General features: G+C 42.4%; 1 protein-coding gene across 24 annotated transcripts in view; it reads left to right on the forward strand.

The window, feature by feature from the left end:
* SH3D19 (SH3 domain containing 19) overlaps positions 1-15,668 on the forward strand; it is a 183,486-nt gene that overhangs the window by 116,239 nt on the left and 51,579 nt on the right. For 16 of the 24 annotated variants that reach the window (XR_016393377.1, XR_016393381.1, XR_016393380.1 and 13 more), the window contains exons 4-7: positions 1,977-2,019; positions 4,298-4,436; positions 4,564-4,726; positions 5,954-6,985. Coding sequence is in view for 13 of the 24 variants with exons in the window: in XM_089912385.1 (XP_089768511.1) it covers positions 1,977-2,019; positions 4,298-4,436; positions 4,564-4,726; positions 5,954-6,985 (1,377 nt within the window). In the remaining 11 variants the exon portion in view is untranslated. Of the gene's footprint in view, positions 1-552; positions 594-1,976; positions 2,020-4,297; positions 4,437-4,563; positions 4,727-5,953; positions 6,986-15,668 lie in introns of all 24 variants that reach the window. The other 8 variants (XR_016393383.1, XR_016393384.1, XR_016393382.1 and 5 more) reach the window with 4 other exon arrangements.

Genomic DNA, 15,668 nt, shown 5'->3' on the forward strand with positions numbered 1-15,668 from the left:
GTGTGGAGGAGGTCTGTAAGCATGATCGGGAGCCCTTCTCTCCCCTCATCCTGCTGCATGCAGTGCAGGAATACCACTGTGCCAGCCGGGGGTTGGGGTGCTGTTACTAATGACCGCTGGGGTGAAGGGGCAGAATCAAGTGGAAGGCCACTGATTTGAAAGATGTAAACTGACTACTGAATTACCTTTTGAGTACTATTCATACTTTAAAATTGATCCCTGTTGAAGTAGCAAATCGATTTTGCAGAACGATTTTTAGATTTTTTTTTTTTTTGCACTGTTACTAAAAACTGTAGGAAGATTTTTTTTTTTTTTTTTACCGTGGTTATATGTGTGGATATCCTGGTCTGTACAGATATATCTTTGCCTGCAACATATTTCTTTACTCTCTGAAACTATGGCTCATCAACTTTTCCATCGAAGCACAGAGGTGGGTAGAAACAGTGGCATGACAAGACAGTTTTACTGCTTATTCTTTTTAGAGCTTAGGCAACTGCATTCACTCTTTTTTCTCCCTTTCCTCTTCTGTAACCCCATCTTTTTTTCCCTTAGCACTCATGAATAGTGCACAGCAAAAATGCCCCGTGGACGAGGTATGTTTGTGACGATAAATAACATGGTGTCTTTTAAAAGTGCTGTGTCTGCTGATTCTGGCTTTAGTGATGGTGGTGATGGGATTTTAGCACACTCGGTGAGCCTCTGACTTAATGAAACCGTTCTTACAAATCAGACCTGCCACTCAGAGCTTTAGCCTCTCAGTCCTCCTTTATTCCAGTAGAGAAAATGCACCTCAAGTTGGTTAACTCTTGATAGAAATGTACTAGTCCATCATACCAGTTGATGGTATGAGTACAGAACATCCTCCAACTCTAGATCCAAGGGTTATGGTTTCAGATGTCAGGTTTGCTTTGCTAACCCCACGTAGGTTTTGCTGTCACAGCTCCAACCCCAGCCTAAATTTCATCCCCACCTCCCGTCTTCACCCCTGCCTTCCAGCTTTGGCATCCTCCTTGTTCAGAGAGAACCAGAACTTAATAGGAGGAAGAAAGAAAAGATTCATACCTTCAACCTTTTCAAGTCAGAAGAATTGAAAAAGTAGAGTATTGGAGACATAGGAAAGTAGAAGTAGTTTATGTCTGAAACAAATTCCCCTTTGTCCACAAATTTTTACAGTATAGTATTTGAAGATTTTTTTTGAAAGGTATCTTTTAAATGTGCCCCTTAAAATAGAAATACTATTCTCTATTACACATGTGTGTAATATGTGATCCCATATGTGACACATTTTCCAGGTCATCTGGTTAAGACATAATTTAATTTTAAAATAAAATTTGGAAAAAACCATCTAGCTTTTTGAGTTTGAGGTTTAAGGGAAATGTTAGTGCTGCAAATACAATAATACTATCTACTATAAACATTTTTATAAAAGTGCTTTGAACACTTTTTGCATGTATTATTATTATCTCAATGTAAGTAATAAAACAACTTAAGGCTTGTAAAACTCCAGAAAAATTAGAAAATAGATGGAAATTTGACCACTTCCACTCTCTTTACAATAGAGTTATAAACAAACATTACAAAAGTGTAGTAATATGGATTAGAATAGATATTTAAAGTTTTTTCTGCCCATTGTTATTTCATGTCATCATAATGCTCTTACCATGCAATTTCTATTTAGTAGCTGTCGTCTTTTCTCTGTTCATTCTACAAATTATTTTTCAGAACCACGGAATGTGCTTTGAGGAGTTTTTGAAATCTATATTTTCTTATGCAATTCAGATATATAACTATAATTAACTTTATGCCATATGAAAAGATTGTTTTGATTTGCTTTTCTACTATGGATGTTAAAATTCATGCATTCTCTCTGATGTCAAATATAAGCTAACTTTTTCCAATAGTATATCCTATAAAAATTTAAACCTTTATTGAATATACGAATTTTGTACTTTATCAGTGTATTCTTTCTTTTATAGCTTCTCGGACTTCTATTCAGAGTGAGCTTCATCGAGATAGGAGGTATGGTTATATTTATAATAGAGAACATAGATTCTGCTAATTATGAAGTAATAGTATGTCATCAGTTAGCAAGTTAAATATTTCTCTCTCATAAGGAGTGTATTACAGCCTCATCAGTACGTTTTCTGAATTAATCTGTAAGTTTGAATGATGATTGCACTTGAGAGAAGAAGCAGTACAAGCCTGAAAATCTTCTTTTGACAGTAATTATTTACTGAAGCCAATCTAAAAATGTTTATTAAGCAACTGCTCTATGGGAAGCATTGTAGTAACTACTTCAAAGAAATGCTTTGTACCTCATAGCTACTTAGTAAATGTCACATGGATGAATGAACTGATGACAGCATAGAAAATTGAATAAAGGAAGGATAAAGAAAGGAAAAGAGTCAGGCAGACTAGGTGGATAGCTGAATGAATAAAAATGGCTAGATGGCTGGTGGGAGGGAGGGATGGAGGGGAGCAGGGAGGAGTGAGTCACTGGATAGATAGAAGGAAGGGCCAATAGACAGATGATAGGATGGATGGAAGTGTGGACAGGTGGATAAATAGAAAGATAGATTTATGGTCCCTGCTGTCAGATTTCTTAAAGTATTGTGTTGACTAATGAAGAGCAAGGAGTTTATAGTCAGACATAGCCAAGTTCAAATCCTGACTTCGTTTCTCACCATGTGACCTTGGGAAGCTCCTTAACCTTTCTTAGCTTCTATATCCCCACCTTTAAAATGGCGCTAATCATACTTACCTCATAGGGTTGTCATAAGGGTTAATGCGTGTATAGTGGTTAACATTTATTAACTAGTAATTCATTATCTAGTTAGATAAAAGCTGTATAACAATTGGAATGACTCATTTGGATTCCACACAGGGAAGTGAAAGTAAGTTCACTGTGGCACACTTAGCATAATGTCGAAGAGGGGATTGGCTAAATGCAATTTGTGAACCGCTTTTTCTAACTCTGAGTATAATACATGCTCATTACAGAAAATATTGGAAAACTAATAAAAATATAAAGAATAAAGCACAGCGTATTCACGCTCCTACATAAAGACAGCAACAATTAATAGCTTTGAATAGTACATTCCAGATTATGAAGATAGGTAACAAGATTCTGTACATACATCTCAGAATCTCATTTTTCTCTATAATTAGATCTTATATTTCCCTTTGTCAATCCAGCCTCTTCTAATATATGACTGTTTGTGTTTAAATAATATTTGTCTGTGAGGTGATCATATTCTTTGTTTAATCATTTTTCTCATGTTGAATATATGTGTTCTTATTTCAGTTATTTGTGCTAATAAATAATCCTTGTTATTTAAATTTTTAAAAGCTATAAGTAGAGGTTCTTAGGTAATGCAATTCATTTAATCAATGGGCAGTTTCTCCTGATTCACAGGCTAGCATGAGAGTGTGTGTACGTATACAGTTTTTATAATGGCGGTGCTTTTTATTTTTATTTTCCATAGAGTTCTAGAGAAAGGCAGAGGAGGTATCATCATACCTATTTGTTAGATGAGAAAAGTGAGGCTCAGAGAGGTTGACTGATTTGCTCAGAGTCACGCAGTTGGTATTTGTTCGGAAATCAGGTCGAAGGTAAAGTGTAAACATGAGACCGTAGAATCAGGTTAAGAAAATGATGAAAGAAGCCACACCTAAATCACTGGGGCTCCAAGTATTGAAGATTAAGCATCAGATTCCTATACAAACTGACCAGGAACCCAGACACACACATCAGGGTCTAGAAGTGAACAAGTAAACTCTAAACACTTAAAGATCGTTCTGAATGGGGGAAAAGATCATTCTGAATGGGGGAGAGGTAGAGCGAGGAGGAGGGCGCTGTTCTTCTAATACATAGTATCATTTCAGAGTGTGTACTTTATAACGGAAAACTAAAACATTTCCATTCAACCAGTGCATTTTTCTGTCTTATGATACCCTATGTTTGTGCCATAGGCTAGATAGCAGAGCCCTGGGTTGAAGAGGTTGTATGGGTCTTGGTCCTCATTCTTACCACCCAGGGCAGAGCGAAGTGTACTCAGGGTACATCTCTAACTCTCTGAGGCCAGTGTCATGGAGGATGGCTGTCACGTGCTCCCTCGAAGCCTGCCTCGGTGTACTGTTAGAAAAAGTGCAGGTCAGACAGGTCATTTCTGTGACTATGGCAGTTCTTATGTCACTTTCTTGGGTGGTAGTTATTTTCATGAATCTTTGAACATTTACGAATAGACGATAGCTTGTTACCAAGCTGTAAAATCTCACTGAGGCTTCTGTCTGCTAGGCGCCCAGAGATCACCATTGTGGCAGCTGAGCCACTGAGGCCGACCTCGTGGTTTCCAGGAGCCCCACCCCCAGGACTGGCATTTCCCCCATCTTCCGCAGCAGGCCCTTGGAGGCCCAGTGAGCTGGTTCCTGCCGAGGTGAGTAAACATCGCATTATCTCTCTGCATTTTATTTTTAATGAAGTTCAAAGATAAGAACAGTGAGACCGTTAACACCTTGGCTGTCACCCATAGGTGTCTAAAATCTTCATCCTTCATTCTGCAGCTCCCACCATCGTATGAACAAGTCATAAAAGAAATCAACCAAGTTCAAGTTAACACTACAAATAATAATAATGCTGCTGCCACTCCAAGGCACACTACTACTTCAGCAACTCAGACTGACTTTTCAGAAGAAATAGACAACCATCTGCCTCAAAGTAATGCAAGTAATTTGTCTTCCCTAATTCTGACCTAGTTCTAGGGAAGTAATCAGTAGGCTCCAGCCTTTAAAATAATTTGCAATTTGTGCATAATTCATTGAGCTCTGCTTCCCAGTCGTTGTGATCACTGTGTGCTTGCTTTATTTGGGTTTGCTGTGATTATTATAATAGGCCATTCTTCATCCTCACAAGCCGCAGCCCCAATCTCTGGGGTTCACCCTAGTTCATATCACAAAAACATCATCTTTTTTTATTATTTTTTTAAATTTCTTTATTTTATTTTATTTTTGGCTGCGTTGGGTCTTCGTTGCTGTGTGCGGGCTTTCTCTAGTTGTGGCGAGCAGGGGCTACTCTTCATTGCGGTGCGCGGGCTTCTCATTGCGGTGGCTTCTCTTGTTGTGGAGCACGGACTCTAGGTGCGCGGGCTCAGTAGTTGTGGCATGTGAGCTCAGTAGTTGTGGCTCGCGGGCTCTAGAGCACAGGTTCAGTAGTTGTGGCGCATGGGCTTAGCTGCTCCACGGCATGTGGGATTTTCCTGGACCAGGGCTCGAATCCGTGTTCCCTGCATTGGCAGGCAGACTCTTAACAACTGCGCCACCAGGGAAGTCCCCAAAACATCATCCTTTTAACTCATGGTTGGTATTACTGCTGATGCCCTTTATTCCCATTGAGAAAGCTGTTATATTTAGCACTTAACTTGATAGGGTGCTAGAAGTGGTTGTCCCGTTAGGCTTTTAAAAAGCATTCTATTAAGATAACAAATGAGAGTAAGTTACTTTGGAAAAGTAAAGCAAGAATTTTGGGAATTTTGACAAGAGAGAAATGGTCATTGATAAGTCTACTGAGAATCAGGAATGTAATGGTGTTTTAAAATATTATATAGGGACTTCCCTAGTGGTCCAGTGCTTAAGACTCTGCATTTCCACTGCAATGGAAGCACGGGTTCCATCCCTAGCCGGGGAACTAAGATCGTGTATGCTGCACAGTGTGACAAAAAAAATAAATAAAAATAAAATATTATATAATGAATATTTTTATATGAATAAATATAATGTGAAGAACCCTCCTACAGGAAGCTGAATATAAACATCTCTCCATTGATTTTAGAATTACTTTTTCCTAAGGAAGGAAACCAAAATCTCTTGATAGTCTACATGTATATTTTTAAACTCTGTGTATCCTTTTTCTTTGAAATTATAACATGGCAGCTTCTGTTCGTTTTGGTCTTGTCAGCACTGCCGGCACCTCTGAAACCTCTCCTGCCTTCCCCAGCAGCCTCAGCCAGCGATCCTCCGACAGACGAGACGCCTTTAATAGTCTTTGATATTTCTGAAGAACAGAGTTGTCCAGAAAACTCCAGTGCTACAAGATGTCCAGTGCCCAAACCAAGATCAAAAAGCAACCTCAGACCAGTGGCCAGAGAGCCTCACGTTAAAGAGCAGGATCCCCAGAAAAGCAGCCCAGCGGCCACGCCAGAGGAGGCAACCCCGAGCCGGCCCCAGCCCCTGTGGGACGATACCGGCCACTCGGACAGTCAGGCAGTGATGAACATTATGAACGCAGAACGGAGCCCAAATACCGTCGTTTCCAGGATCAAAGCACTTGGGGGTCAGACAAATGCGGAAAGCGTGGGACCGCCCAAGAAGCCAGAAATTGCCCCCCGCACAGTCCCCCCGAGGCCTGCTCCTGCCTCAGGGAAACCCTCTGTGGCTCCCAAACCGGCAGCTGACAGAGCCTCTGGAGGCTGGGACTCCTGGACCACAAACAGACTCCGGGGGTCCTCTAGGGAAGGCCTCACCCCACACTCTCCACCGCAAGAAGCAGGGAGCGTCCCTGCAACCAAACCCGAATTGCCAAAGAAACCGAATCCTGGCCTCATACGAAGTGTTAATCCCGAGAGTCTGGGAGGAGGGTCCATGGCCGAGAGCCCCGCCAGTGGGAAGAAAGCCCCGACTCCGGCTCCTCGGCCTTTGCTGCCCAAGAAATCAGCTTCTGCAGGAGCGGCCCCCTACCCTGCGGCCTCAGAAACGCCCCCCTACCCTGCGGCTTTGCTGAAACCCATCACTGTGCCTCCCCGACTCTCCGTGGCGTCACAAGCCAAAGCGTTCAGGTCCCTGGGAGAAGGACCCCCGGCCAGCCCCGCAGTCCCGGTTCTGCAAAGCAAGCCTCCGGGGGACATCGACCTCATCAGCTTTGACGATGAGGTTTTACCCGCCCCATCTGGGAACCTGGCTGAAGACTCTATTGATTCAGAGATGGTTCTGGGTGAGTAAAACTCAGAAGTGGAGGGCAATCTAAATTCATCATAGGGTATCTCAAATGGCACTTGCTGTTTTCGTTTCTGGCACATAAGTTATTGAGGCGTGGACGTGCATGTGTGTGTGTGTGGATGTGTAGAGACAGGGAGAAACACAGCGAGATTAAGAAACAAGGAGCCGGGGCTTCCCTGGTGGTGCAGTGGTTGAGAGCCCGCCTGCCGATGCAGGGGACACGGGTTCGTGCCCCGGTCTGGGAAGATCCCACATGCCGCGGAGCGGCTGGGCCCGTGAGCCATGGCCGCTGAGCCTGTGCGTCCGGAGCCTGTGCTCCGCAACGGGAGAGGCCACAGCAGTGAGAGGCCCACATACAGAAAAAAAAAAAAGAAACAAGGAGCCGGGTGGGAGATGGAATCAGAGAGCGAAGGGAAAATCTGGGATGGGGAGATGGTGACGGAGAAAGAGGGAGGCACACGTGTTGATTACTCTCACATGAGCCAGAAATAAGCAGACTGGGACCAGGGACTTAACTAGATGAGAGGCCGGCTCCCTCCTCGGGCAGGTGGAGGTTCAAGCATTAGGAGGAAGAGAGGGAAACTTCTCAGAGTGGGGAAGTCATGCCCCAGAAGGGCTCCTCAGATGGAGCCAGCCCCACGGGAGTGCCGGGAAAGGGGCCAGCCCTGCGGAGGACTCTGGCAAGAGCAGTAAACCCGGCCATATGTTGCAGAATGTTGTTCCGTCATCTTCACAGAACACCTTCCCTTGGGAATGGAAAGTTTTGTAAATAAACTACAACAGTTGTAAGCTTCCTGCCAAGATCGGGACAATTAGATTTCCCAAGAGGCAGAGAGTATGTTTTCTTTCCTCACACTGTTCAAGTGGAGAGTGTGATGGTAAAGCTTATCTTTGATTTGTCAAACTAAACTGCTGTACTTGTCATTGCTAAGATTCCTTTCACTGCTGCTTACTTACTTGGGCAGAATTTATGAACGTGTAAGCGTAATAGTATTTTCAAAGGGTTAGCTGTCGTCTTCTAAATGTTTAACATGCATCAAAATGATATAAGCTCTGTGATTCAGAACCAAATTCTGCTAAGCACAGGCATATTTGAAATGATAACAACCACCTATTTATTAAATATTTATCATGCACACAACATTGTAACTGGCTACAGCATGCCTCTTGTCCATAAGGAGTGGAAAGAAAAACATGAGGATATATTGAACTTCTGCCTAGCTCCAAACCCTCTGCTAGATGCCCAGACGTACATTATTTAATTTAATACTTACCTTAACCCTTTACAAGGCATCATTGGCCTCAGTTTGCAGATGAAGAAAATGAGACTGAGAGAGATCAAAGGGTAATTACTCGGTTTTCCAAAGCAGGATTCAAAGTCCGTCTTTTCTTTCTAAGTCTAGTTAAATTTTCACTCCATCATGTTGGTGCTCAGCATTTTCACGAATCCTCAAACCAGGCAACACATTAAAAACTTTTCAAGTTTTTGTTATACCATTTTCTTATTTAAACCTTTTTGGTGTTAACAGGGTTCAGAGTAGGACAGGGAGGGGTAGATCCAGCAGCAGTTCAGGGGTGGAAACAGTACAAGCCAAAATAATAACCACCTTCTGTAGAAGCTGCTAGGTTCTGTGGGAACGGCAACTTGGTTAATAATTGCTGAGAATTTATTCTGTGTCATCAAGCAGATAATTACAGTCATCTTCAAAAAGGAAGGTCAGCAGTATGCATCAGCATGAATACAGTCGTGCTTCCTACTCAGCCTTTTCTGTTTCTTGATTTCTACCACTTCCTTGCACAATGTTTAATTACTGAGGCAGTCTTTCAGCAAAAGGTCTAATTTGCTTGCCCCACCTGACTTTAACCATTGCTCTTACCTGTGGAGTTATCCTGAACTGAACACTCTGTCTTCTTTTTTTTTAAATTTTATAAATTTATTTATTTATTTTATTTATTTTTGTCTGCGTTGGGTCTCTGTTGCTGCGCACTGGCTTTCTCTAGTTGCTGCGAGCGGGGGCTATTCTTCGTTGCGGTGCGTGGGCTTCTCATCGCACTGGCTTCTCTTGTTGCAGAGCACGGGCTCTAGGTGCGCGGGCTTCAGTAGTTGTGGCTCGCGGGCTGTAGAGTACAGGCTCGGTAGTTGTGGCACACGGGCTTAGCTGCTCCATGGCATGTGAGAGCCGGACCAGGGCTCTAACCCGTGTCCCCTGCATTGGCAGGCAGATTCTTAACCACTGCGCCACCAGGGAAGTCCACTCTGTCTTCTTTTTAAACCTGCTTCTCTTCCTGTATTCTGCTCCGGTCCTAGTGACACCATCACACACCAGCCCCCACAAAGGATCCTATCCATCATCCTTGAGCCTTCCTACCTGTCACACACAGTGACTAGTTGTTTGGACTTAGAGTCAGGCAGGTCGGAGTCTACCGCTTAAATGCTATGTGACCTTGGGCAATTTACTTAACTCCACAATGCCTCGGTTTCCTCATCTGTAAAACACGATAATAATACTCCTCCTGGAGGCATTGCAAGTGTTAAATAGGATTATGGAGGAAAGCCTTATCACATTGTCTGAAACATGGTATGTGCTCAATAAGTGGTAGTCATTATTCTTACTTCTTGTCCTTCACATCCAGTTAGTGGTCAGGTCCTGCTGGTTTTATTTTCTGAATAGTTCTTAAATTTTCCTCTAGTTTCCATCACTCCTGCTACTGGCCCACTTTTCTAATCTTTAGGCCCAGATTCCTGCAGTAGCCTCCTAACTTGAGCCTCTGCTTCTGCCTCAAATCCATCATCATATCATGGTTACCCAACGGATTTTTCTAGAGTGTACATTGGACCTTGTTGCTTCCTTGCTTATTGCCCTCCAGAGGCCTTCAAGATCACCTCTGAATTCCTCAAAATGTAGAGGGAATTTTTGTTTGTTTACTGACTGGGGCTTTGTGACTTTTTTGGGGTGGGGGAGCTACACATTTTTTTTTTTTTTTAGCTACACATTTTTTTAATTGAAGTATAATTGACATACAGCACTATGTATAATTGACGTACAGCACTATGTTAGTTCCATGTGCACAGCCTAGTGAGTTGACATTTCAAGAGGATCACCATAAGTCTAGTTACCATCTGCCATCATACAAAGTTATTACAGTATTATTGACTATATTCCCCATGCTCTAAGGCTTTGTGACTTTTTGATGGTGTATTAATAGAATTGTCTTGTAGATAAAGGGTTATGGTCTCTTGGTGAAACCTTGCTTAATCGTCCTGGCATCAGCCAAAAACTGGGGGAGGAACACAGGAGAAAGGAGAGAAACTCACAGATATGTCTTTCCTTCTTTTCCTTTTCCCTCAAAAAATAAAGAAAATCCAATAAAGTGGTTTTCATAAAATGAAGTTGCCATATTAATCTCAGGAAATAGAGATCAGAAAATACTGAAGCTATGAAAACACTGTAAGGATTAGAAAAATTATTAAAGGGAAACTCATAAAACAGGCAATTTAATATTGGATTCATTTCTTAGGTAGAATGCCTTCCAGGTTAACGTAGTGGAGCTGAGAAGCATTAGCAATTCCTCGTCACACCTTTACAAATCATACCCAGTTGTCAAAAAAGCAGAATACTTCTGCTGTCAACCCCATTACACGGAGCAGAATGATAGTTTAGCAGCCAACTTCTGCTATTAACAGAACTCAAGGGCAAGAAAGAAATGACAGAAAAGCTAGCCAGGGATGGTGAAACTAATTATGATGACAAGCATAGTATTGGAGACAGGTAATGGGCAGAAAACTACATTATCATCAATGTTTTTCTCAACCCAGTAATGAAGACCATGTGGCTATAGGTGTAAAGGGGCAGCAGGTGTGAGGGGGCTGGAAGGAGGGCAGAGTAAACACTGCAAATAAAAGTAGAGAAGGATGTCATGGACTTTCCTTAGACTTGGTTAGGAGATGCTTTTGCAGGTAGTTGGGTTTTCTCTATAGAAGCAAGAGCAAAGAGTCTGTGATAGAGGAAATTATGACACTGGGGTTCTTAACCCTTTCTGGATCACAGAACTCAGCCTATGAATCTTTTTTCTCCCTTGAAAATAACCCTTTTGCACACGTACGCACAGTTGGAGGTACAGTTTCCAGAGCTTCAAGGGCCTATTCTTGGAACCCAGATTAAGGACTTCTACAGAATGTTGGAAATTGCCTTCAGTGGACTTCTGAAATAAATTCTGGTTGCATCCATACAATGGAATATTGGGCAGTAGCTAAAAAAAGAGGCAGACCACCTATTATCCCCTACTATGGACCAACCGCCAAGATACTCTGGGTGAAAAATGCAAGGTATAGATAGTATTCATGGTATTTTAGCTATAGTGTTGGTGTTAAATCGCATATTTACATGTAAATATGCTGTGTCTTTGGAAGATGTATTAAAAATGCTAACAAAGGTTGTCTTTTATGAGGGAACTCCATCAGCAGGAGAGGATGGGGGAAGCTGGTTTTCAAATAGATGACCGTAAGCAGAATTAGGATGAAAGAAACTAGGAGGCATATCCCTTGTCTTTGCCACAGAGAAAGAGCTGCCCCCCACACTGTTCCTCAGCCTGTGAGGAGTAGAAATTTTAAGAATAATAAAATGCGATTTTTCTAAACAATTATATTATTCAAGGTTACAAATAAAAGCTAATTATTATGAACTAAATATGTCTAAATTAGACAAATTCAAAAATATGTATCTGCATTATTTCCTATTAAATAGAATCACTGAGGAGTATTAGCCAAGAAAAAAGAGTTTTTGTTTTTCTCGTTACTTTATGGAAAATTTTATGGCCATTATTGTCTTGAAAAAGCAGCTAAAGGGACAAGTATTTTCATATTTTTCCTCTTCTTTTTTTTTTTTTTTTTTTTAATTTTTATTGTTGGCTGCAGTGGGTCTTCGCTGCTGCGTGCCAGCTTTCTCTAGTTGTGGTGAGTGGGGGCTACTCTTTGTTGTGGCGCACGGGCTGGGTTGCTCCGTGGCATGTGAGATCTTCCCGGACCAGGGATCGAACCTGTGTCCCCTGCATTGGCACGCGGATTCTTAACCACTGTGCCACCAGGGAAGTCCCTCCTCTTATTTCTAAGTGATTTTTGTTTCAGTTTGTTTGGCAGGGGTGTTATTTCAGCTTAATTTTGTAACTTTTTTCATGTGATTGAATTTATTTTATTGGATTTTTTTTCAGTCACAAAGTAACATATATTTGCGGTAACAAGTCTAACAATATAAACATTTAGTAAAAGGCAAAAATGAATCTCCCTCCAATCCATTCAAATCCCCAGGATAACCAGTGTGAACCATGCTGTATGTAGCTTTCTGTGCCTTTGGACATTCCAAGCCGAAGCTTACAAACACGTACACATACATGTACTTCTTCCTGTTTTTTACAAAAAGTTTTACCTAATTGTACCCATTACCCAGCAGCTTACTTTATTCATTTAATAATGAGGTTTAGGGACTTCTCTCCAGGCCAGTAGATCTAAGTCTGACTCCTTGTTCCCTGATGCCTGCCTGATATTCCCCGGTATGAGTGCAGTACAGTCAAGTCAACGTTTCCCCTGTTGATGGACACCACTACAAAAAATGCTCTTGTAAACATTTTTACTTCTACTAGTGCTTTTATAAAGAAATTTCCAAAAGTGGGGCTACTGGCTTAAAGATCATGAACTTTAAACTTATTAACAGTACCAACAATCCAGTTTCCCACCTGGCAGTGCCAGGAGTTCCCAAACGTGAGGTGCCATCCTTGCCTTCTAGGTTGCCCACTTAACATTGCTGTTGGAGAAAAATACCCCTCTCATGAAAAGACGCAAAAAGTTAACATACTGTGTAGCTAGAGAGAGACTCTCACACCATCATCAAGATGAAACACAGGCCTCTGGCTCCACCTTCTCACTGAAGTGATGCTGTCTCTCCTCTCCGCTCATCGGCACGCCTCTTCTGGAAGGCAGCCTGGGACAGGGCGCAGAGAGGCACAGGCCAAGCTCACTGACTCAGGGAGCACAGCTAGGGGAAGTCATTAAGCAGACCCACTCCTGCCAAACAGCCACAGTACTGGAACACTCAGACTTCCTTGCTTCACTGTACTGAGAAAGAATTTTTTTTCTTCTTTGTTTTGGAGACGTGTATACTAGAATAATTACACATGATCTGAGTGCCAGTTATCAAAGAGCAGCTAATGATACTAAAAATAAAGACCAAGAAAGAGAGAGAAAGTGGGTAGCTAGGACACTTTGAATACTTTGTATTTAAGTTGTATCTTGCTACTTCAGTTTAAATCTAGCAGGTTTTAAAAAATGACTGGACCCTTTAATGCGGTAGTTGAGACCTGCAGGATTTGGGACGGGGTTCCCTGAGGCTGGTCTTCCAAAAACAAGCACATTTGGGATCCCCCTGTGCCCAGCCCTCCAAGGGCACTGAGTGGCCTCTTTCTCCTTCTCTGCCCGCCTTGTTCGTGCTCTCACTCCTGGGATGTGAGAGAGAGAGACTGTATGTGGTATCCTGGCCCAGAACATCAGATGAGTTGGGAAACAATTGAAGTGATTCCATGCTCAAGATTTTCTTCTCCCTCCACACTCACCCCCCCAAAATCACCAACTAAAAACCTATCCTAATAACCACCAGATCGTAGGGGCCCAAAGCAGCGTTAAAGCAGAAATACCACTTGAATGGGAGAGCACTGTGAACAGTTATCAGCCTTAATCCTTTTCTTGAATTTTGGTCCTTTTCCCAGCAGGAAACAGAGCCCTGAGAGGATGGGCTGTTACAACCAAGGTTGAGGGGACGGGGGACAGTCAAGTCTGCAGCAGTGGGGGAAGGAAAGTCGCTCCTTGGAGGTCAGTGGGTTCCAATGAGGGCCAAGGAGGCAGAGCAGGGGCAACGGCAGGGGAGAGAGACGAACAGGAAGGAAAGGTGTGCCCACAGGAGAGATACTATGTTTCTGTGTTTGAATAAAATATATGCCGAGATTGGGGTCTTCAAATTCTTTCATTCTAGCTAGCATTACTCAGAACAGATGACACGTTCAGGGAGTTCAGTTTCAGGTAATGTTTGCAATAATGGGTTTTAATACCAGCCTACCTTCCCCTTTTTATCCATCAGCACTGCTGTTTCCTAAAAACCCAAAGTGTATTTTTCAGCTTGGAAGAACTGTTAGAATATGTAAAATCCGTCTGTTGGAAAGAGGATCATGGAGCCCTCCTCTCCCTCGCCCCCTGCACTCCTGTTTCACGCTGCAACCTGCTTCCCTTCTGCCCACAACTGAAGTTCCCCCTTGCTCTACGTTTCCCTTTTTCAGTAGCATGTCTCAGCTTCTAATATACCACATGAATCACTCAGTATATTTACTGTTTATTGTCTCCGTCTCCTGCTGGAGTGTAAGCATCACAAGGGCAGAGTTCTTTGCTCTGTTCACTGACGTATTCCCAGCATCTAGAATAGCATTTGATGTGTAGCAGGCACCCAATCAATACTGAATGAAAAAAAGTGAAAGAGTAAGTTACAAAGAAATAGGTATAAAATGATCCTGTTTGTGTTTTTCAAAATACCTATGTAATAATACATATAATACAGAAAAAAAATCTGTAGACAGATACACATATTTTAGATAATAATTACTACTGCAGCGATGGGATTACAGGAGACTTTCTATCATATATTCCTTTTTTTTTTAAAGATCAACTTATTTTTTTCTTTTTAATAAATTTATTTATTTTTGGCTGTGTTGGGTCTTCATTGTTGTGTGTGGGCTTTCTCTAGTGGCGGGCGGGGGCTACTCTTTTTTTTTTTTTTTAAGGCATCTGAAGAATCACCACTATCTTAACCTGAGTTTTGGCAACTCAGGTTAAGGTTTTTTTTATTTATTTATTTTTAATTTTGGCTGTGTTTGGTCTTCGTTTCTGTGCGAGGGCTTTCTCCAGTTGCAGCAAGCAGGGACCACTCTTCATTGCAGTGCGCAGCCCCTCTTGTTGTGGAGCACAGGCTCCAGACGCGCAGGCTCAGTAGTTGTGGCTCATGGGCCTAGTTGCTCCGTGGCATGTGGGATCCTCCCAGACCAGGGCTCGAACCCGTGTCCCCTGCATTGGCAGGCAAATTCTCAACCACCGTGCCACCAGGGAAGCCCGGGGGCTACTCTTCATTGTGGTGTGAGGGCTTCTCATTGCGGTGGCTTCTCTTGTTGTGGAGCACAGGCTCTAGGCGCATGGGCTTCAGTAGTTGTGGCATGCAGGCTTCAGTAGTTGTGGCTTGTGGACTCTAGAGTGCAGGCTCAGTAGTTGTGGCTCACGGGCTTAGTTGCTCCACGGCATGTGGGATCTTCCTGGACCAGGGATCGAACCTGTGTCCCCTGCATTGGCAGGCGGATTCTTAACCACTGCGCCACCAGGGAAGTCCCTATCATATATTTCTTAATGTTTCCTATTTTTACAATAAATGTTACTTTTGAAATGAAAAATAATGCTATAACAAAATAAGGAATTGACGAATTTCCTTAGACCTAAAAGAAGAAGCTTTGTTTGTTTTCTGGAGATACAGGTTACAATGGAAGAAAGTGATATTATTACAAGAGCCTTTTCTGAAAGTTTGATACTGTTTTGATGATGTTGAGTTGGATTTTTGAGCATAGACAAGACTCGCCTCACTAATGAGCTAATAGAC

The sequence above is a fragment of the Delphinapterus leucas genome, chromosome 5 (assembly GCF_059928025.1).
Source record: "Delphinapterus leucas isolate spDelLeu-1000000601 "Yukka" chromosome 5, BTC_Dleu_Yukka2, whole genome shotgun sequence".
Taxonomy (NCBI): Eukaryota; Metazoa; Chordata; class Mammalia; order Artiodactyla; family Monodontidae; genus Delphinapterus; species Delphinapterus leucas.